General features: G+C 32.7%; 1 protein-coding gene across 2 annotated transcripts in view; it reads right to left on the bottom strand.

Annotated features, from left to right (window-relative positions):
- LOC136968929 (kinase suppressor of Ras 1-like) overlaps positions 1 to 20,718 on the bottom strand; it is an 86,533-nt gene that overhangs the window by 40,935 nt on the left and 24,880 nt on the right. For both annotated transcript variants that reach the window (XM_067262997.1, XM_067262996.1), the window contains exons 2-5: positions 15,493 to 15,633; positions 12,180 to 12,324; positions 7,794 to 8,286; positions 1,379 to 1,545 (exon numbers count right to left, since the gene is read on the bottom strand). In XM_067262997.1, coding sequence (XP_067119098.1) covers positions 1,379 to 1,545; positions 7,794 to 8,286; positions 12,180 to 12,324; positions 15,493 to 15,633 — 946 coding nt within the window. The remainder of the gene's footprint in view (positions 1 to 1,378; positions 1,546 to 7,793; positions 8,287 to 12,179; positions 12,325 to 15,492; positions 15,634 to 20,718) is intronic.

The following is a 20,718-nucleotide window of genomic DNA, read 5'->3' as shown; positions in this document are numbered from 1 at the left end:
CCGCAACAGGTTCTCATTGTAAAAGAAAAATGAATTGAGCATTGCAGGTCTTCTTGTCACATGCATTTATAGGCAACTAGAAGCGTTCCACATATAACTTGTATTTGCACGTGTAGTCAATACAGAGATAGATGTAGAAAGGACAGTTGTTTTAATTGAAGAAAGACCTTTTTTATATGATTTTACAAAGACAGATTGTCACAAAAAAAATGACACCAACAACCTTGGGGAAGAAACTGTATTAAAAATATGTATATCTTATCTAAAAATAATAACATTTTTTCTTCTGACATAAAGCTCTTCCATAGATTAGTGTTATATTTTTGTATTTTATTAATTCATGTTTCGATTATATTGTAAATTTTATTAAACAATCAAAGCTTAATCAAGTAAAATTTCAAAATTTGGTTTCGCTGTTTCTTAATTTATCTATTTAACCTTCTAACACACCAGGTTGAAATATAAAACTTCTTACTTGAAACCAATTAACTGGAGCAAAATTTGTTTTTAATGTGCTAACGTTTTCAACGCCCCTCCTGGGCTCTTCTTCAGGCATTCACTCAAAACCGTTGTAAAGCTGGTTCTTAAACTTTGAATTTCTTTCGAAGGCATTCGATTACATATTCCTAATGCACATGCATTCCAAATCCATATTGGATATGGATATAGATTTGGAATGCGCGCGCATTAGGAATACATAATCCAATGCCTTCGAAAGAAATTCAAAGTTTAAAAACCAGCTTTACAACGGTTTTCAGTGAATGCCTGAAGAGCCCAGGAGGGGCGTCGAAAACATTAGCACATTAAAAACAAATTTTGCTCCAGTTAATTGGTTTCAAGTAACAAGTTTTATATCTTAATTTATCTTCAAGAAATTTTTTAAAAGTATTTTCTTCAATTCTTTTTTGATTATTGGGTCATCCAAACATACGTTTTATCTTCCTGACACAGTTGCATCCATTACCACATAAAAATTGCACACACTTCTTCCTTATCAAAAGACAGTGTGATATTATAAGGTACAAAGATGATATTTCAACAGCCAATTACCACAAATGCATAGAAAAAAATGTACCAAAACATTTTGTATGAAGATGTTTCACTTGATCAGCATGTGTCCAGCCTTACTGCATGTAAACCTTCAAACAGAACCCAATCAATGATAAGATAATATAATAATTTTCACATTCCAACATAGTATGCTGGAATGTGAAAATTAGTGTAGTATGTGTTAAAATAGTGTAGTGCGTGTATTTATACACACTACACTATATATAACTGCAACATAGTTACAGACAATATATTATTTTGGCAATTGTTAAGATATATTGATGTAATTTAAAAGTCATTTTAATGTTTTATAAATGTCAATACTTACTCTGTGAAGGAATTTCGTCCACAAAGCATCCGTCGCTCTGTTGATCGGGACTGATGAACGGGGGAGACCTGTTGGGAGATGACATCAGAGGAGACATCTGTCCGAACAGGCCCGAAGATTCCAGACCAGGCTCGGTGGCCAGTCGGCGCCGAGGAATATTCTCTCCCCTAAAGAAAAATTTTTTCCCTCAAAATAATATTCAAAGTCACCTATAATATAAGAATTTGTTTGAATATGTCAAAATCCACATATGAAAACATAAGGTTGAATTCTTGAAATAAATTTTTTACATGAGAAATATTAATTCTGAATTATGTTTGTATCTGATGACTTTCAATGTTAGTGAAATGAATGGTATAAAACTTATTATTACACAAAATAAAAGATAAGTCTGAAGTTTAGAAATACAGTGGTACCTGGTACTTCAAACAACTTTGAACATTTCAGACTTCAGACACTAAATTCAAGAGAAATTTGATCCAGAGTTCGAACAATGCTTCTACATTTGAACTGTGTGTGCAGTGAAAAAATGCACTGTCCACATAAATGCCATCTGTTGTGCACCCAAGTCTCTTGACCTCACTGCAAAAACATCTTGTGTTACACTTGTGCATTTTCAGAGCTTTTTATGCTCTGAAAATGCACAAGCATTTATTTCTGATGTGTTTCATCTATCATACATATATATATATATATATATAAGGGGTGTCCCTTATTTTTCAAATATTTTTTTTTCCTAACGCATAGGGCCTAGTTTTGTTTATTTTACCCTTAAATACTCCCACAAAAAATTTCAGCTCATTTTGATCACTAGAACTAGTGCCGACTTGCATCGAATCATTTCCATACATATGGTGCCAGAGAAGTGGCATGTATTCGCTTTGTTCACCATTCTAACACAATTTATCAGGCTATTAACACGTATAGTTTTTTTCAAAGATGTCAGTGGAATTACGAAGCACTAAAAAACATATTTTCTTAGTCGGAGAGATAAATCACGGGTGCAAAATTACCGTCAAATCGGCAAATACTCACAGTTTTGTTGTTTTTTAACATTCGCAAAGTTAAACTAACTGTGAGTGAAAGCGTAAATCTTGTAATACGCGAGTGTATCATATTTTGGGAAAAAGCTAGAATACCTTCAAAATCTATAGCGAACTGTGTCAAGAAACTGGTGGATATTTATCAGGTATGGAGACTCTCCATATGTGATAAAGATCCACCAATCTGCACCCGTGATTTGGTGATTTATCTCTCCGACTAAGAAAATATGTTTTTTAGTGCTTCGTAATTCCACTGACATCTTTGAAAAAAACTATACGTGTTAATAGCCTGACAAATTGTGTTAGAATGGTGAACAAAGCGAATACATGCCACTTCTCTGGCACCATATGTATGGAAATGATTCGATGCAAGTCGGCACTAGTTCTAATGATCAAAATGAGCTGAAATTTTTTGTGGGAGTATTTAAGGGTAAAATAAACAAAACTAGGCCCTACGTGTTAGGAAAAAAAAATATTTGAAAAATAAGGGACACCCTAATATATATATATATAAAATCTCTAAGTATTAACCATGGCATCCAAGAAGTGTGTAGAAGCAACAAAGCCTAAAAGGTTGTTGTATCAATAATTGAGGTAAAAGAAAAACCACTTATCATGATACATAAAAGTGGTATATATACAATAGAACTGCTGGCTACATTTAAGATGCCAAAGTTAAAGGCATGTGATGAGAAAATGCAATTTTCATTTTATTACACAGTATTCACATATTTTATTTATTGTTTTTGTATTTTAATTTACCATTTAGGGTGTCTAACTGTGTTATTTTTATTTCAATTATGTGTATTTGCAATTTAAATTTATCAAAATGAGTATTGCTTAGAATCTGGAAATGGATTAATTCACTTCTATGCCATCATTTCTAATGGGAAAAACTGATTTGGACTTTAAACAATTCAGAGTTTGGACAGACTCTTGAAATGAAATAAATTCAAAGTAAGAGGCACCACTGTAATTTACAATTACTTTTATATCTTAAATTGCCAAAAAAACATTAAATATTTTTTCTTAAATTCTTAACATACAATTATCGAATCTTGAATTACAAAATTATTACAGTAGAGAGCATTGATTATCTGAAATAATTGGACTGGAATTACAATTTTGGATTACCAGTCACACTTGAAAGGGAAAGAATAAAAAGGCAAATACCTTGAATAAACTGAAAATATTAATTTTAACTCTAATACAATATTTAAAAAAGTTAAGGCATAGAAATTTAATACATACAAACAATAAGAAATAACAAAAATCATTGACTAATTTAACGAACTTCCTAACACACTGTAAAATTAGACTTACTTCTACCTTGAACCAAACAGTGCTAATATTTCTTCTCTATCTTTCTCTCCTCACTGACGTTTTCGAACTTTTGGTTCTTCTTCAGGTGAAACGAGAAGTTATTCGATGGCAAGAACTTTTTAAAAAAACAAATTCCGAAAGTTCTATGTAAACATGCGCAATCTTCGTCATTCTGCGCGTGCGCAGTTGATGGAAGTATGGCTTTGCGTTATCCCATATCATAAACCAGCATTTGCCAGGCCATTTTTCCTCTTTTGCCATTTTATGTATCCATATCGCTTCCATCCATCTTAAATGGAGCAGCCGCTGCGTCGTTTGTATTATTTTCGCCTCGTTAAAAAATGGCTCTATCTCAGGATCCGTAGTGTACTGCGCTAATGTGGTTGCGTATCTGTTATGCTCGATGTCCGCTTTATGCTCTTTAACCCTCACATCCAGTGATCTTTTCGTAGCTCTAGGGTCTATAACAAGAGAGCTACACTCAGGTACATTTTCTCGATGTGAACATCACTGTTAAAGGATCAGCCATCTGCACCGAAGTATATAGAAAACTGCATGTAGATCAATTGTATATCCCAGCACAGTCATATGATCCAACGAAGTATAAGATTGCCGCATTTAATAGTTTAGTCAAAAGGGCGTACATCCACTCATCTACAACGCAGGCACTTACGAATGAGATCAACACGATTAATACTATTGCTGAACAACATGGGTATAATAATCTGGTGTCGGCGTTATGCAAGAAAACCCTGCACCCCCAGGAGTGACGATAGCAGAGGTGCAAAGGCAACAGGATAGCGTAGATAAGGACAGGATAATAGTTACCTACAATCCGTACTTACAAAATTTATACAAGGAGATCGCTAAAAAAAGACAAGTCACTATCGTGTATAGAAGATGTCCTACTATTTTTAACATGCTGAGTAACGGGAAATATGCCCCGAAGCAGGGCAAATTGGCTGGTGTGTACGCAATCCCTATGAAAGACCACAGATGGGATAAGGAGCTGGTATACGTAAGAGCCACGAAAAGATCACTGGATGTGAGGGTTAAAGAGCATAAAGCGGACATTGAGCATAACAGATACGCAACCGCATTAGCGCAGTATGCTACGGATCCTGAGATAGAGCCATTTTTTAACGAGGCGAAAATAATACAAACAACGCAGCGGCCGCTCCATTTAAGATGGATGGAAGCAATATGGATACATAAAATGGCAAAGGAGGAAAAATATATTAATAGCAAAGAAGAAGTATCATTATTGGTGGCCTGGCAAACGCTGGTCTATGATACGGGATAACGCAAAGCCATACTTCCATCAACTGCGCACGCGCAGAATGATGAAGATTGCGCATGTTTATGTAGAACTTTCGGAATTCGTTTTTTTAAAAGAAAGTTCTTGCCATCGAATAACTTCTCGTTTCACCTGAAGAAGAACCAAAGGTTCGAAAACGTTAGTGAGGAGAGAAAGATAGAGAAGAAATATTAGCACTGTTTGGTTCAAGGTAGAAGTAAGTCATTGACTAATTTATTAAAAATGAGCACTATCTTTTGGTGCAACCTATGACATACCAACAAAACATTGAATTCAAAGTAAAAATACATAATAGTAAAATTAATATTAAATAAAGTATAGTACTCGTGTAAAAATTATTTATTACAATTCTTGTTTTGAAAGAAGACACTTATTTTTGTTTTGTATTTTCATTTTAATGCTAACTCCCCGGTTTGCTCGAGTATTACAAGTCGAAAAATCTGCTTCGGGTTATGTTTCTAACAGCCTTAACACAGTTTCTAATGCATCAAATGTTTCACATTTACTTAGTAAAGTATTTGATGCATTAAAAGCCCATGTTCTTGTTAATCATGCTTTTCTATTTGTATTGTAATAAATAAAACTTAACACTACTATTGATATGAGATAGCCTAATAGCAGTCCTATGGCAGGTTACTGGCAATTGTTATTATGAATAATTTTTATAATTTCCAGAATTAGTATTCTTCTAAGTCTATTTTGATTAATTATTTTTTGGATAATCGACGGTCTACTGTATTTTAATGTGAATACTAAAACAATAAATATCATTAGCAAATTCCAGTTTTATTGAAGAGCTAAACTAATCTAACTAGCCTCGAGTATTTTCAAGCCTCCCAAACCTTGATGAAAGTCAAATGGAAGAAAAAATAAAAATCAAAACTTGGAACATAAAATATTAAGTATAAACTCACTTTTAGAATAAGTTTTAACTTAACAATGCAAATGTTCTAAATTTTGTTTTTTGTTTATTCTTCAATAAGCAGGTATGCCTGACAACAAGCCACAACACTTAAAAGTACTCAAAACTTGTTAGATTTTAGTTTAGCTCCTCAATAATATACAAATTTGCCTAATCCCAGACTTAAACTTAAATCAATAAATACCAATTTATAATTTGGCAGAATATTGAAAATGTATACAATTTATGTTCTAGTCTAGTTGGGTAAATGTTTGAACTGTCTAGGAAAAGATGAAACATGATAATTCATTTCAAATTTCCAGACTTAGAAATATAAATAATTTATAAAATTGTAAAATTTGAAAATAATTTCACTTTTATAATTAATAAAATACAATTATAAAATTAAACAATTTATTTGATAATTTTACTTTGACTAAATAGGGTAAAAATTCATAATACTTGTTTAACTTTTTCTATAAAATACAAATTCTATACTCTAATATTTATTTCCAACAGACTATAAAGGGGTGGATCAAATATAAATGGTAATTTTGCTATTCTGCTTAACACGCAGTTCCTAGCTAGATGATGTAGAGGACAGTTGATGTTTGGTTTGTGAGGAGTGAGGGAACTGCCTTGGTTAATGAGCATGCTGCGCTCAGTTCTGTCATCAGTACAGCCATGACCGAGCAAAAGGTACATTCATCTGTTGCACAACACATCATCATAAAGCTTTTAACTAATGAGGGCGTTAAACTCTCGGAAATTTTTAGTCGATCAAAGGCACAGTTTGGGGACAGTACAGTCTCAGAATCGTGTATATACGTGGGCCAGAGAATTTAAGGGTGGGCGAGAACGTGTCGAAAATGAAGGTCGTGATCGACACCCAAGGACAAGCCTTACAGATGACCACATCCGTGCCGTTCGAGAGCTTATTGAACGTGATCGCCGGTTAATTGTTGAAGAAATCTCATCAGAAGTGGATATTGGCTATGGGAGTGTTCAATCCGTTATCACTGATCATCTTGGCTTCACAAAAATTAGTGCCCGATGGGTTCCGAGGTTGTTGGCTTCACACCATGTTCTTGACAAGGAATAAATTGGAAAAAATAGGCTGGGAAACCCTCAAATACCCTCCTTATAGTCCAGACTTGTCCCCCTGTGACTATTTTTTGTTCGCACCCTTAAAGGAATCACTTGGAGGAAAACAATTCGCAAGCAATGAAGAAGTCGAGGAACACATGCACAATTGGCTCATAACTCACCCTCAATCTTTTTATGAGAGGGATATTGAAGCTTCCAAATCATTGGCAAAAGTGTGTAGAGTTGCAGGAGGATATGTAGAGAAGAACCAAAGTTTTCACTTGTGTATATTATTAATCAATAAATGTCTAAAAAGAAATTACCGTTTATTTGATCCACCCTCATATTTTCAAAAATTATTCTGTAACATAAAAGTTGCTATTTATTTCATAGAACAATCTGAAAGTGCACATCTTCCATTCATGGAACAATGTTAAAAGCAAAAGCTGATGCTCCTGTTTTACATTGTAATGCTGTTCAGAGTACTTTTTACCATAAATTGATGAAACTACTCAACAAATAACATTAAAAGAAGCATTTATGACTATTCAATTTTAGTGAAACCATTAAGAAATACAACAAAAATGTTTAATGTTATAGTTGCTTACTATACTAAATAAATAACTTATTAAAATTTGTATATATTATAATTAGCAATAAGTCACAAATGACAATTTAAAGTGTAAACAAGACTGATATTAATAAATTTGTTATATCTTGTGAAAGTGTTTTCCATAAACTTACTTGTTTTGTAAAGAATCCATATGTTCAATCCTGTTTGCAAGATGTTCCTCGTGAGATTTGCTTTTTGTAAGAGGAAATTCCGGTAATAATGTAGTCTGGTGTTTCTTACTAGGTGGCGGAGTAGTGGGAAACCTCTTGTCTCCCTTTTTTCCCATTATCGGAGGAGTAGGTGGAGGTGTGTAGCGACACTCTCTCGAATTTGGAGTCGCCAGAGACATGGAGCCATAGTTGGGAATTGTCGACGACAGACCGTGATACACGGCCGAGGAAGAAACCGATATATGACCAGAAGAAGAACTCATATGGTGCCCGTGATTAGACGGAGGAGAGACGGGAGTTCCCTTTAACAGTTCTTCCGAAGGAACGGACGAACGCGCTGCTCTAGTACGATGATAGCTACGAGGAGAAGTACCGACGCCGGAATTTCTGTCCCACGATTCCCAGTGCAGTTCTAGATCCGTTGCGGTGGATACTTCCCCTTGTAACTGCCGATCTGTTAAATTATGGAAAGAAAAACATTAAAAACTTTTAGTATTCCTTCGTTTAATTATTTTTAAAGTTATTAAATATAAATTTTTAAGGCTAGAAGCATAGCCACTGCTATTTTTTGCTCCTCTTAACAGCAAATGAGACAAAATGGAAACAAACAATAAACAAAAAGATAGTGATCGAAACAAACCAACAATTAGACAAAATTTTGGTAGAACAAATTACCAATTTAATCTGAAACTTTTAGAATTTTTAATTACAGTATTATGATAAACTAACATTCAAGTATAAAGGAAAAGGACAGTATATAAATCAAAATAACAAATTAAGAGCTTTGATATACAATAATTCCAGATTATTTATCATGAAGATAAGAATTACACCTCAATTCAATATTTTCAGCAAAGAAATTCAATCTTCTAACGTTTTCGGCCACTACTTTATTAGCTCTCATCAGGAACTGTAAAATGGAAAAACCATTCTATAAATAGAACGCTGTCGCGTTCTAAGTTTAAAAGTTTTAAATACGCTCAAATACAGGCTGTGACATAACCTTTGACAGTGACAGTTCCAGTTGGTGTTTATCAGGTTATTTATCTTATATAAATTAAAATAAAACTTGTGGGAATCTATTTAACACAATCCATAATTCAGTTTTTATGATTAATAGTGCTGGTTCAAAGTTCAACACTGTGTTCCATTTTATTACTACTTGTTTTATAAATTTATAAACAATTGAATTGTAACAATGTCAATGGCAAAATTAAATTCAGATTATCTGGTGGTAGCATTAACAAGTTAACCTTTCAAAAATGGATACATCTTTTCTTATTTGGAGAAAACCTTGTAGGAAACCTATATTTCTTAGATTCCCTTTATGATTCTCTAGATTTCTTCAATTAGCTGTTCCCAATTGATGTTTAATATTAGGATAATGATATTTTCACTGCCAGAGATATTGGCAATCACTATTGGCCACACTGTGGCATTGCCAACCTTTCCTCATCAACGATCACTTCACTATTCATAAAATCACCCAAACTCACTTACTTGGTAATTTCTCAAACTGATCCTTAGATACTTTATTTTTTAAGAAGACAAAATTCTAAAATTCATTCACAAAACTTTTTAAAATCACCAACAATTCATTTTAATCTTCAAACACGAAAGTTTTTGACCATTTCAAGGTTAAACAAATTGTTGCCAATTTTAAAAGGTTTTGTGAATGAATTTCTGATGCTTAAGTCAGTTATTGATAAAATTCTGATAATTAACAAACTCTTCCAACCTGTTACCGGTGCCTTCCCCTACTTCTACACAACTGCAACAAACATAAATAGTTTGTTACTAATGTTTTCGAACCACAACGACAGTTCTTCTTCAGGTAATGGTGAATCTCTGATGGAATGCACATCGTAGAACACCAAATTTAAAAATTAGAACATTCAAATCTAATTCGAATGTTCTAATTTTTGAATTTCGTGTTCTAATTTATTTTAGTAAAGTAATACTTGTATAAACGAAAACAGTAAAAATAATTATTATATTATTTCATGTTTTTTTAAATCCCATTAAAAGATTTTAATTTTTTGATAGTAATAAAATAAACAACTAGAGAGATCAAGTATTTTGAAGAAATAGGGTTATCGAAATCTCCTCGGGAACCTTTATGAGAAAGTAAGAAAAATAGATACAAAAAACAGAAAAGAAGACAAAACAGATGCGAGAAAGTTAAAATCACAGGAGTACAATTCACAAGACTTAAAAAAACACATTAACAATACAAAGAAACTCTTAAGATCATTTCTCTAAGAGAAAAAAAACCATCTTTAAAAGGCTATACAGTGACAGACACCAGAAAAAAATATGAAAGCAGTGGAGTCTATTCCACTCCAATACTGGATGAAAAGGGAAGAAAACCATTTGTACAACCATGCACTTATTGGGCTGCAATTTGAAAAAATTGTAGACCTATAAATTCCCACTGTCATCCATCTGTCCTTCCTTAATCTCGAGAACTGAGTTAGATAGACGAAAATCTAGACAAGATACAGAAAGCTTAGGGGCAGGAGGTCCCAATTAACTATATGTGAACTTCCAGTGCAGGTCAGAAGTCACATTATTTCAATTCAAAAATTTCCCCCAAAAGGAGTTAGATAGATGACTGGCACATCTCTATTGCTAACAGGAAAAGTATGATGTATGGGGTACAATGCAAGACATTACTAATTTGAGGTGAAGACCATATATTATAACTTAAATTAAAAATATGATTAAAAATTTCAGATTGGCATTGTGACAATGTCACGACAGAATAATTGCTTGTAGTACTTAGGATTCACAAATGTAATCTAACATGGATACCATCTGATTAGCCAAGACCCTAAACTATAAACTGAAATAAAGAGAAGATTAATTAACTTAGAAGACAAAATTGCCACAATGCTTTGCAACAGATATGTGAAAAAACTAAAATGGATTTTACAAAAACAAAGCCAAAAACCTACAAGTGTAACATTAAAGATATGGAATGCCTATGCATTCTAACAATCAAATGTCAATTTCAGAAAGTTTAAGATTTATGACCCAAGGCGAGCTTATAATGAGGCTACTAAAAGTATTCCTAAATTTTCATTAAACATTTGCTAAAATTTATTATGGCTATCTTTGTGTCTTCTAAAAATATATTTTCCAGTTTTTAAATAAATTTATATATATATAATGTTTTTTGAATTTGCTTCATGTCTGGCTGTTATCTGTTAGTTTTATTAAAGATCATCAACATCTACTGTAATATCAGACTTATTATACACAGAATAGGAAATATAGCCCGATTAGAAAATTATCAATGTTTATTGATTTATATTAATTGGGGAATGCATTTCGGACCTTCTTGTCCAGATTCTAGTGGTGTTAACATCTGTGGTACGATTAAAAAGTTAACGATTGCTTTTCAAAAATGGATAAGGTAGTCGTCGTCAAAATACGGGCCGACGAGGGACAAACATTTGAAATGCATCTCCCAGTTAATATAAACTAATAAATTTTGATGATTTCCTAATTGGGGTATATTTTCTATTCTGTGTAAAATAGGTCTGGTACTATAATGGATACTGACAGACATTAATAAAACTAACATGTAGTGTTTTAACTATATATATATATGTTAAAACACTATAGTTAATATAAAATACCATTCCAATACAGGATGTGACTACACTTACAGCAGATAGATGATATATGGGTCTTATTACAAGATTTGGCCATCCCTGTTATATGTGAATATATAGTGCATTTTAATAAAAACAAAAAAAAGATGCTCCATTTGAAGATTTGAAAATTCACTGTAACAATCTATTTTTACATCTTTGCATTTTGTTTTAAAAATGTTAAGAATATGAAACAGCTAACAAACTTGCATTTCTTTTGCATTCCTTAAATGTTTATTTTTCATAAGAAATTACTTATAGAATACCATCTTATATTCAAGTTTAAATTTGACACTTATTTTGGTAGAGTCTAAATTTCTACTCTTATCTTCTCTTACCAAGTATAAAACAAAATTTCATTTTGCAAGTCACAAATTATTTTATAAATCAATCAGATAAGATGTACTTCTACTAATTACAACTATTTTGCTTTAAGATGAATTAAAGAAACTAATCAAAATGCAATGAATAAAACTGTGAGAATGTTACAAGTGACTTAACGGCTAAAATAATCTGTTTGGTCATTTAAGTTAAGTACATTTTAGATTTCCTTCGCATCTCTTAAGATATATTTTTATTTTTTTATGAATATTAAAGTGTGAACAAGCACATAATCTGAACAAATCAAATAAATTTTGACTAAAGGTCTACGCTTAAAAAATAGAGAAATGAATGTAGATAAGTATACCTGTATAAGTTTTTAAATTACGTAGAGCAATGAGCATTCTTCTTATTTCTTCATCTCTGGCATTCACTTTATGCATGATTTCTTTCAGATTATGTTCCGACATCCGTAGTAACTCGTCCATTGTCTCTATTTCTTGCGAGATGCCCTGTTATATGTAAGTAATAATATTTGTTAATAGTATGTAACATATTTATTTTATGGTTGGCCTTAAACATCTATTTTGAGCAATTTCATTTTTTAAATAAAATAGTGAAATTTTATGGTAATAATTCTTTTGATAATCCTTTCTGAAATGTAAAGAAAAGAATCCTCCATGCTCCTTTATTGCTGTGATCAAAAGATTTATTCACCTATGCAAGAAAGAATCTTCCATGTCTTCAATACACTGGACCTTTACATGTATATTCAGAGTGGAACCTGTTAGGCAACCAACTATTGTATACCCCTGTGATCAAAAAGTATCGGAAATGGTTCAATATAACACAAGATTTGAATTTATTCATCAAAATTCATTTCATCCCCTTCAAAGTATAATCCCTTTCCACTACAACGTACTTATATCAATGTTTTTTCCATCCTCAAAACATGCTTTAAATCTCTGCACACAACGCTCATGCTTTAAAGTCGTTTTTGTGAAATCCTTTCAGGACTTGAGGTAAATTTTCTTTTATGGTATCAATTGATGAAAAATGGTGGACCACAAAGCACATATTTTTAATCTAGGAAACAAGGAACACACATGGTGCCAAATCGGGTAAATATAGTTTGCATAACCAATTTTTGGCCAAAAATTCACCAACAGCAAAAGCAGTGTGAGCAGGTACATTATTGAAAAGCAAAATCCATGAGTTTTCTTGCCAGAAATTTGGTTATTTTCTGCAAAATGTTTCACATAAACAATACAAAATGCTCAAATAATATTTTTTGTTGCTAGTTCAGCTAGTCAAAAGGAATTCATGATGCACAATACCATGACAATCAAAAAAAACAATCTACATGACCTTGATTTTTGAATGACTTTGACGTGGTCTTTTTGGTCTCGCTTTGCCTTTTCAGTGCCATTTAGCCGATCACTGAGCTGTTTCGGTGTTTAAAGCATATATCCACGTTTCATCACCTGTAGTGACATATTTTAAGAACTATTGATTCACCCGAAGAAAGCATTTTTGCAGCCACTTGAACACGTTTTTGGTAAAAATTCAATGTTTTCAGGACAACTCAAGAAGCAACATGCAACAAGCTCAAATGATACTGGAACATGTTCAATAATGTTTCTAATTGTTAAATGACAATCATTGAAGACCAAATCTCTGACTTGTTCATCAGTAGAAATGGATGATCTACTAGAGCATGGTTCATCTTCGACATGTTCTCTACCATCCTGAAACATCTTGTACCACTCAAAAACTCTTATTTTTGATAAACTACTGTCACCAAAGACTTTTGCAACCTTTCCAATGCTTTTGTAGCAGTAATTCCATTGCAAAAACAAAATTTAATGCATGTTTTGTTCAATTACACTCAACATTCTAAAAAAATTGCTGGCATAAAAATTCTTTACACACAAAACAGATGTTTATTTGCAAATGAAAACAAACAACAATATATGGATTGCTACTAGATGTCAATGAAAGTCATACCAAACGACAACAGTGCCTCCTGCACACGAGCAGTTTAAATGAACCATTCCTGATACTCTTTGATCACAACAGTATAAAACATTTGGCCTCCAGCATCGTCTAAACAAGTGATAAGCAACCTTTTCTAGATGAGAGCAGCAAAGGAATTTCATAGGCTTCTGGCAGTCTGCACACATTTTTTCTTACAGAGTTGTAAGTTTTAAGTCTGCTGAATACCAACATACTCCATAACTGCCAGTACAGTTGGTACTAAAATAATATGTGCTAATGATACATGAACAAGTAATATATAGTTTAAACTTATCTCGTATAATCCGTAAATCCAGTATAATAAGTCCTGTTAATTGATAAAGTACTAGTAGATGAGATAAGTTTAAATTAAGTTAAGGACACAAAGGCATATTAATTAAAGTAATATATAGTTTATTCTCGTCTTTTCATTGGTTAAGTTTAGTTTGAATATTTTTCATTACAATCATCAGCTTAATTAAGGTTGTATAATGATACAAGACAAAAAATGAGAAAATAAAATTACATTGTCAAAGCCCCAGGGTTGCAAGTTGCCCGTGACCTGATCCCTTATAAAAGATGATTCAGAAAGCATATAATGAAGAAAATATGACTTCTAAGTCTTCTGTTCTACTATCCTGACAATTTTACTAAGACTGGATGCACACTGATGCAGCAAAAAAGTTTTTATACAAAACATTTTCTAAAGGTAAAACAGTGAAGTGCACACTGATTAGTCAAAACATTGTTAAACAAAATATTTTAAATTCAAACAAATTAATTTTGTTTGATGGTGTACACACACTCAAACAAAACATCTTGCTATACTTTTTTCACACATATGTGGTAATCTGCTGTTACAATTTCAACATTGTACTTCATAGTACCATAATGATGAAGCGTATGCAATTCTTATATGACAATGAATGCAACTGTGTCAGGAAGAATACAAAAAGCATGTTTGGATGCACCCAATAATTTTACTCAATTAAGCTTTGATTGTTTTGATTATATCCTCATTATTATTAAAGATAAATTAATAAAAAGCAAAATTATGACTCTAATCAACAATAGAGCATTACACCAGAAGAAAGATCACTTATTACATTAAGGTAAAATAAGCATTTTTTTAATACAATTTCACAGTTTGTCAATGAAATCTTTGTTGTGACAATTTTTCTTTGTAAAATCATATAAAGACGGTCTTTCTTCAATTAAAAAAACAAATCTTTATGCATTTATCTCAATACCAACTGCACATGCAAATGCAAGTTATATGTGGAAAGTATCTAGCCAGCTACAAACACATCAAGTGTGACCGAGAAAATGTTTACCCATCAAGCATGGCTCTTCATCTGCACATCTAACAGATTTAAGCGTACTTAAACTCGTATAATCACGTCTGACAAGGGACTACCTCCCTCAGATAAAAATGTCTTTATACAAATATTTTGTTAGATACTAAAACATTTCAACACAAAATTTTGTGTAATGTTTCATATAAATATTTTTGCTGCATCGGTGTGTATTCGGTCTAATATTTCTTTGAGGTGCTATCCACATAACCCCTTAGAACTGCAAGATGAAAGTTCAATAGCTCTTTGTGATCAAAAGAAAAGCAATGTGAAAATATATCTTTACAGAAATTAAAATTGGAAGCTTACCTCGATGCACTTTAGGCTGAGCCCCACCACCTGTAACCAGAGTCGAAGTCGAGGATACTGTTCGAGTTCCTTCAGCGCCTCTCTGTTTGGACATTTATACTTAGCAATGAGTTGTCTACTGAACAACTTGATAAGCTTGCTCTGCAAAGATTAAAAATATATTCATATATTAAATTACATTTATAATTACACAATTGAAAGAATAATAATATATAACTGCTACCAAGAATGATTTATTCATACAAAAAAAAATGTTTTTAGCACTGCTAGAGATATATTAAATGTGCTTTTTTTTAGACAGGATTAGAGAATAGACTACTCAAATAAGATAATTTTAAAATATTAATGAACTTGTCATAGCAAACAATAGAATGATTTCAAATGCTTGCATAAACTTTAAAATATTTTAGAACATTTGAAATAATTTAAAATTAGCAGAATATGACCGACATTGCTCAGGCTTTTGAAGGAATAAGTGAGGTCAAGTTGAGAAAGGGTGATAAAAACAATATCTAAGTATTAGAATTGGTTCCGTTCCGTTCCAAACCACTCCGAACTTTTAGAAAACAAATTTGAACCTTCAAATTCGTTTTTTAAAAGTTTGGAACGGTGTTATACAAAAGAATCCAGCCATTTTAACCTGAGGAAGGACACGGAAGGTGTTTGGAAAACATTTGTTAATTTGATTTTGTTTATTTTCACACCAGTCACAGGCTCAAGTAAGTGTTGTATTTATCTAATATACACCCCGGTGTGTATGAGGAGGATATAAATATCTAAGTAACTATAATGTGCATTTACTGACCTCAATATTTACAATAATAAAACTTCAAAACAAAAAAATTGCTCAAGCTAAGGTTAACAGAGATTGGGACTCTGACATGTTTGTCCAATAGACTTAACATCATACATTTGCCACCCGCCATGCCCAAACCATTGAACCTTTCTCAAATTCCTCTTCAGTGGCTTTAATTTGATATGTGAACTGTATTTTTAGCCTTCCAGACATTTACTCAAACTAAGCCAGACAAACTGAAACCCTCTTTCAATTAATATACAGATTTTTTAAGATTGTATTACATTATATTATTACTATAACCACTTATACTAATAGTGTAGTACATGAAGCATAAAGGAAAAAACACCGGAGTAAAACTAAATTAGATTCAACAACTGCAGTGCCTTCGACCGGTGCGCTTCTTCTCTCTTTCTCTGTAAATCACAAACGTTTTCGAACCTCGTTGGGTTCTTCCTCGGGCGTAACGGAATTCTGTTCTACAAATTTAAATATCCCATCAAAGTTGACCGTTGATTTAGAAAATAGTTTTTTTTTAAATCAACAGTCAACTTCGACGGGATATTTAAATTTGTAGAACAGAATTCCGTTACACCCGAGGAAGAACCCAACGAGGTTCGAAAACGTTTGTGATTTACAGAGAAAGAGAGAAGAAGCGCACCGGTCGAAGGCACTGCAGTTGTTGAATCTAATTTAGTGTAGTACATGGCTATTCAAAATGATTTTATCAGTTAAAAAAAAAATTAGTACACTACAAGCCTGAAAATAGATATAAATACAATTACTTTCTATTTGGAAGACATCCCTCTTACACACAGTACATTACAAATGCCCAATATGTTGCATCTTTTGTAACTCTACACACATCTATAGAGCTAGTGAAACTGAGTTGAGTGCCACCTGTATGCAGTCAAAGAAAACTGCTTCGGGTAAACACGTGCATCTTTGGGTTGGATACATACTGAACGTGGTGCTTGTTTTCTTCCTGTGATAATGAACCACAGCTTTCTGCCACACAAAACTTCAAAAAATAACTGTTGTGTGGTCGGTTGTAGTGACACCTATATTATTGTACCACCAGGTACAAAGTTAACCAGTAATGTGCGATAGTATTTTTTTAAAAATCGGTATTAATATCGATAATACGACATACGTATGTGCAGAATCAATACATTAAGTCAAAATAATCTACAGTCACTTCTCGAGTTACGACCACCTTGACTTACGACCATTTGCACTTACGATGAAAAATTTCATAAAAAAATTTTTAAAATGTATCAATTTTTTAGTTTTCATCAAATATATATCATATACATATATATCTTGCGGTTGATTGCGTCATCTTTAGTTTTGTTCTGCAGTTAGTTACCCTTTGCCTGTGCTTGTGTAAGATGGCTAACTGTTTTGTTGTTAAGTACAGTCACTTCTTGACTTATGACCATTTTGACTTATGTCTGAAGTTGCAGAACCGAACCCCGTCGTAAGTCGAGAAGAAACTGTATTGACTAATGCAGGCATTACTTTGACCATAAACTGCTGAATATATGTATATATTATATATTATTTAAATATATACTTATAAATAATATATAAATTTATAATTTATCAAATTTCTATTTATTAAAATATATATAGTGTTACATGTAACATACAAAATTCATACAAGATAAATTCATATATTGCAAGAATGCTATTATTCCTCAACGACAATCAAATGAACAAAATATTGAAACAAAAGTAATGAACATGAAGTACTAAACTTTAAAATTATCACATTGAAAAATCACAGGTAAGATCATCATCAGAATCTTCCACACGAATGTTTTTGTATGGTTTAAGCAGATGATGGTTTTGGTTTAAGCAGATGATGGTTTCCAAGTATAACATTTTATCGTTGCTTTTAAGTAGCTCCTTTGCTAATAATAACAGTGCTTCACAGGAATCGGTAAGAACTCGATTTTGTAGTTTTTATTACATTTAATTGTAAAAAATATGTTCAACTGCTGCACTTGAATGAGAAAGCAAAAACATTATTTACTGCCAAAGTAAATAGAATAAAAATGAATGTTTTGAAAGGTACTAAATTGAAAGGAAAGGTATTAGGGTTTCATGAATGGTACTAGGAAAATGGTGTTGGTATCTTGGTACTGGAACAAGTAAAAAGGTACTAGATTAGTACAAAAGTACTAGGTGAAACAGCACTGGTGCCACCTTTGTAGCCCCGATTCTGTTACCCGACGTCACTGCTAGAAGCACCTCAATCTAGTTTTGCCATTCCTTCCACTAGCTCTATACAATAATCCAGTTTGTCCCACATTCAACACATCGTGCCCATTTTGACAGTTTGATGGCAGCTCTGATGCACACCTGCAGTTTCACAATACTCATGGGAAGAGGAGGGAAATACCTTTGATCTTTTAAATACCCCAAAGTTTATTACAGTCGACTCTGCATAAGTCAACATCTCAAGGGGAAGTGGAAATGTGTCGAGTTATCCGATGCGTCGACTAAAGCAAAGTTGGAAAAAACCAGAAAACTACAATTAATAAAATACAGTAGTGCATTATACAGTAACACAGACTTACAAAACATTGTGTTCTCCATTTACAATTATTCTGTAGATGATAAACTGAAAAATTCATTTAGTGTTGTTTGTTTTGAGCACTTAATGAGCACTTAACTATCTCGACTTTCTTTTTCAACGAACATGAATGCCTTGAAAACACCATCTTCGCAATTGTCACTTGTTGGCACGTAACGTCTAAAGATTCTTAATGCCTCTGGCATGAGAAAATGCAAAATTGGATTCTGGTGTGACGACGTAGATCGTATATTTTCTTTTTGTTTATCGGTTATTATTTTATACATAAAAATACACAAAATGTTAAGGCATTTTTATTAATATGTATATATATTAATAATATTAATGTATTATTATATTATTAAATATATTAATTATATATTAATAAATAAATCGACTCCCCCCTCCTGAAAAAAATGAGTTTGCACCACACGTGCAAAGTGAATTCATTTTTTCGGGAGGGGGTGTAGACTTATCGGAGTGTGGGACAGCAAAAGTATGTCGACTTATCCAGTAGTGTCGAGTTAAACGATGTCGAGTAAACCAGAGTTTTTTAACATTAATGCCTATGTAAGTTGGCCGAGACCACAGAAAACTGACTACTTAACCGAGGGTGTCTAGTTATCCGGGTGTCGACTTATCGCGATTCGACTGTATATATATTACGCCCAGTAAAGCAATAGTCAGCTGAGTGCCATAGTGACGGGCATAGTTGTTGTCCCCAGCTGGCACCGTGAATAATAGTGTATGGTTATGTCTAAAGTTTAAATATGTCTGGAAGCGAAGAATTGCTTGGAGGTCCAGCTGGCATAACTGGCATGTGCACCACACAGTAAGCAGTTCAAGTCCCACTCTGGGCCAGTTCTTTTCATCCAGACAGTTCTAAACTATTTAATAAATTATTAAAAATTATAATTATTAATTTAGATGAAAGATAGTGCCTAACATCTACCTCCAATACCAAATTACTTAATATCTAATCATTAATGATAGCAAATTTATAGCCCAGCTAATTACAGCAATCATTTGATTGAGTACCCCACAGAAAGAAATCACAGGACTGAGTTTTATGAAACTCCAGGACACAAAAAGCTTTCTATTACTGTTAATGGTCATTTTGTAAAACTTGCTACCTCACAAACACATAACTATGTAAATGCAGAAAGAATAAAAAAGCTTTATGAGTTTTCCTATCTAGCAATGCAGCTATCAATACTGTCAGTAACACATGTAAAAAAATAATGAAACCTACACAATCATTTTGAACCAAGGCTTTGGAGCAACCATTTTTTTCAGTTGCTCCATTCCAGTTCCACTCCGGCATCAAAGTATTTGCTCCAGCTCTGCTCCATGCTTCGGTTAAAATATTCTTACAGGAATGACAATAATTTTTTCTTTGATATATAAGTACATATAAAAAAAACTTGTTTATTTACAACTAATTAATTTATTATTAAAAAAATTAACATACAACATAAAATTTATTCCTTGATTTTAATAAATAAAAATGGCAAACAGCAAATCGTCCTTCATTGACTGCCTATTATCAGTTAAAATTAATCTTAATCTGAAAAATAAACCCTCAACACTTGCTTGAAAAGTTGGCATGCTTGAAGCAACTCTGCATGCTTTTCTGATAATGGTCAATAGCTTTGAATACATTCACCTTTAATCTCCCCACATCCTCTATTGCATTGCAGTCTTTCTCAATATGTTTGCCTATTTCGTTGTCATTTTTATTCTGTATAGTGGAGATTCGACGACTGTTTTCTCTTCTATCCAATTCTTTTTCAAAATCATCGTCATCCAAATCTATATTATATTACTGGTTGGCTGTGACAGCTCAACA

The sequence above is a fragment of the Centruroides vittatus genome, unplaced genomic scaffold, assembly GCF_030686945.1.
Source record: "Centruroides vittatus isolate TY-2023 unplaced genomic scaffold, ASM3068694v2 contig_166, whole genome shotgun sequence".
In the NCBI taxonomy this organism is placed as follows: Eukaryota; Metazoa; Arthropoda; class Arachnida; order Scorpiones; family Buthidae; genus Centruroides; species Centruroides vittatus.
This window is presented reverse-complemented; position numbering and strand designations above follow the sequence as displayed.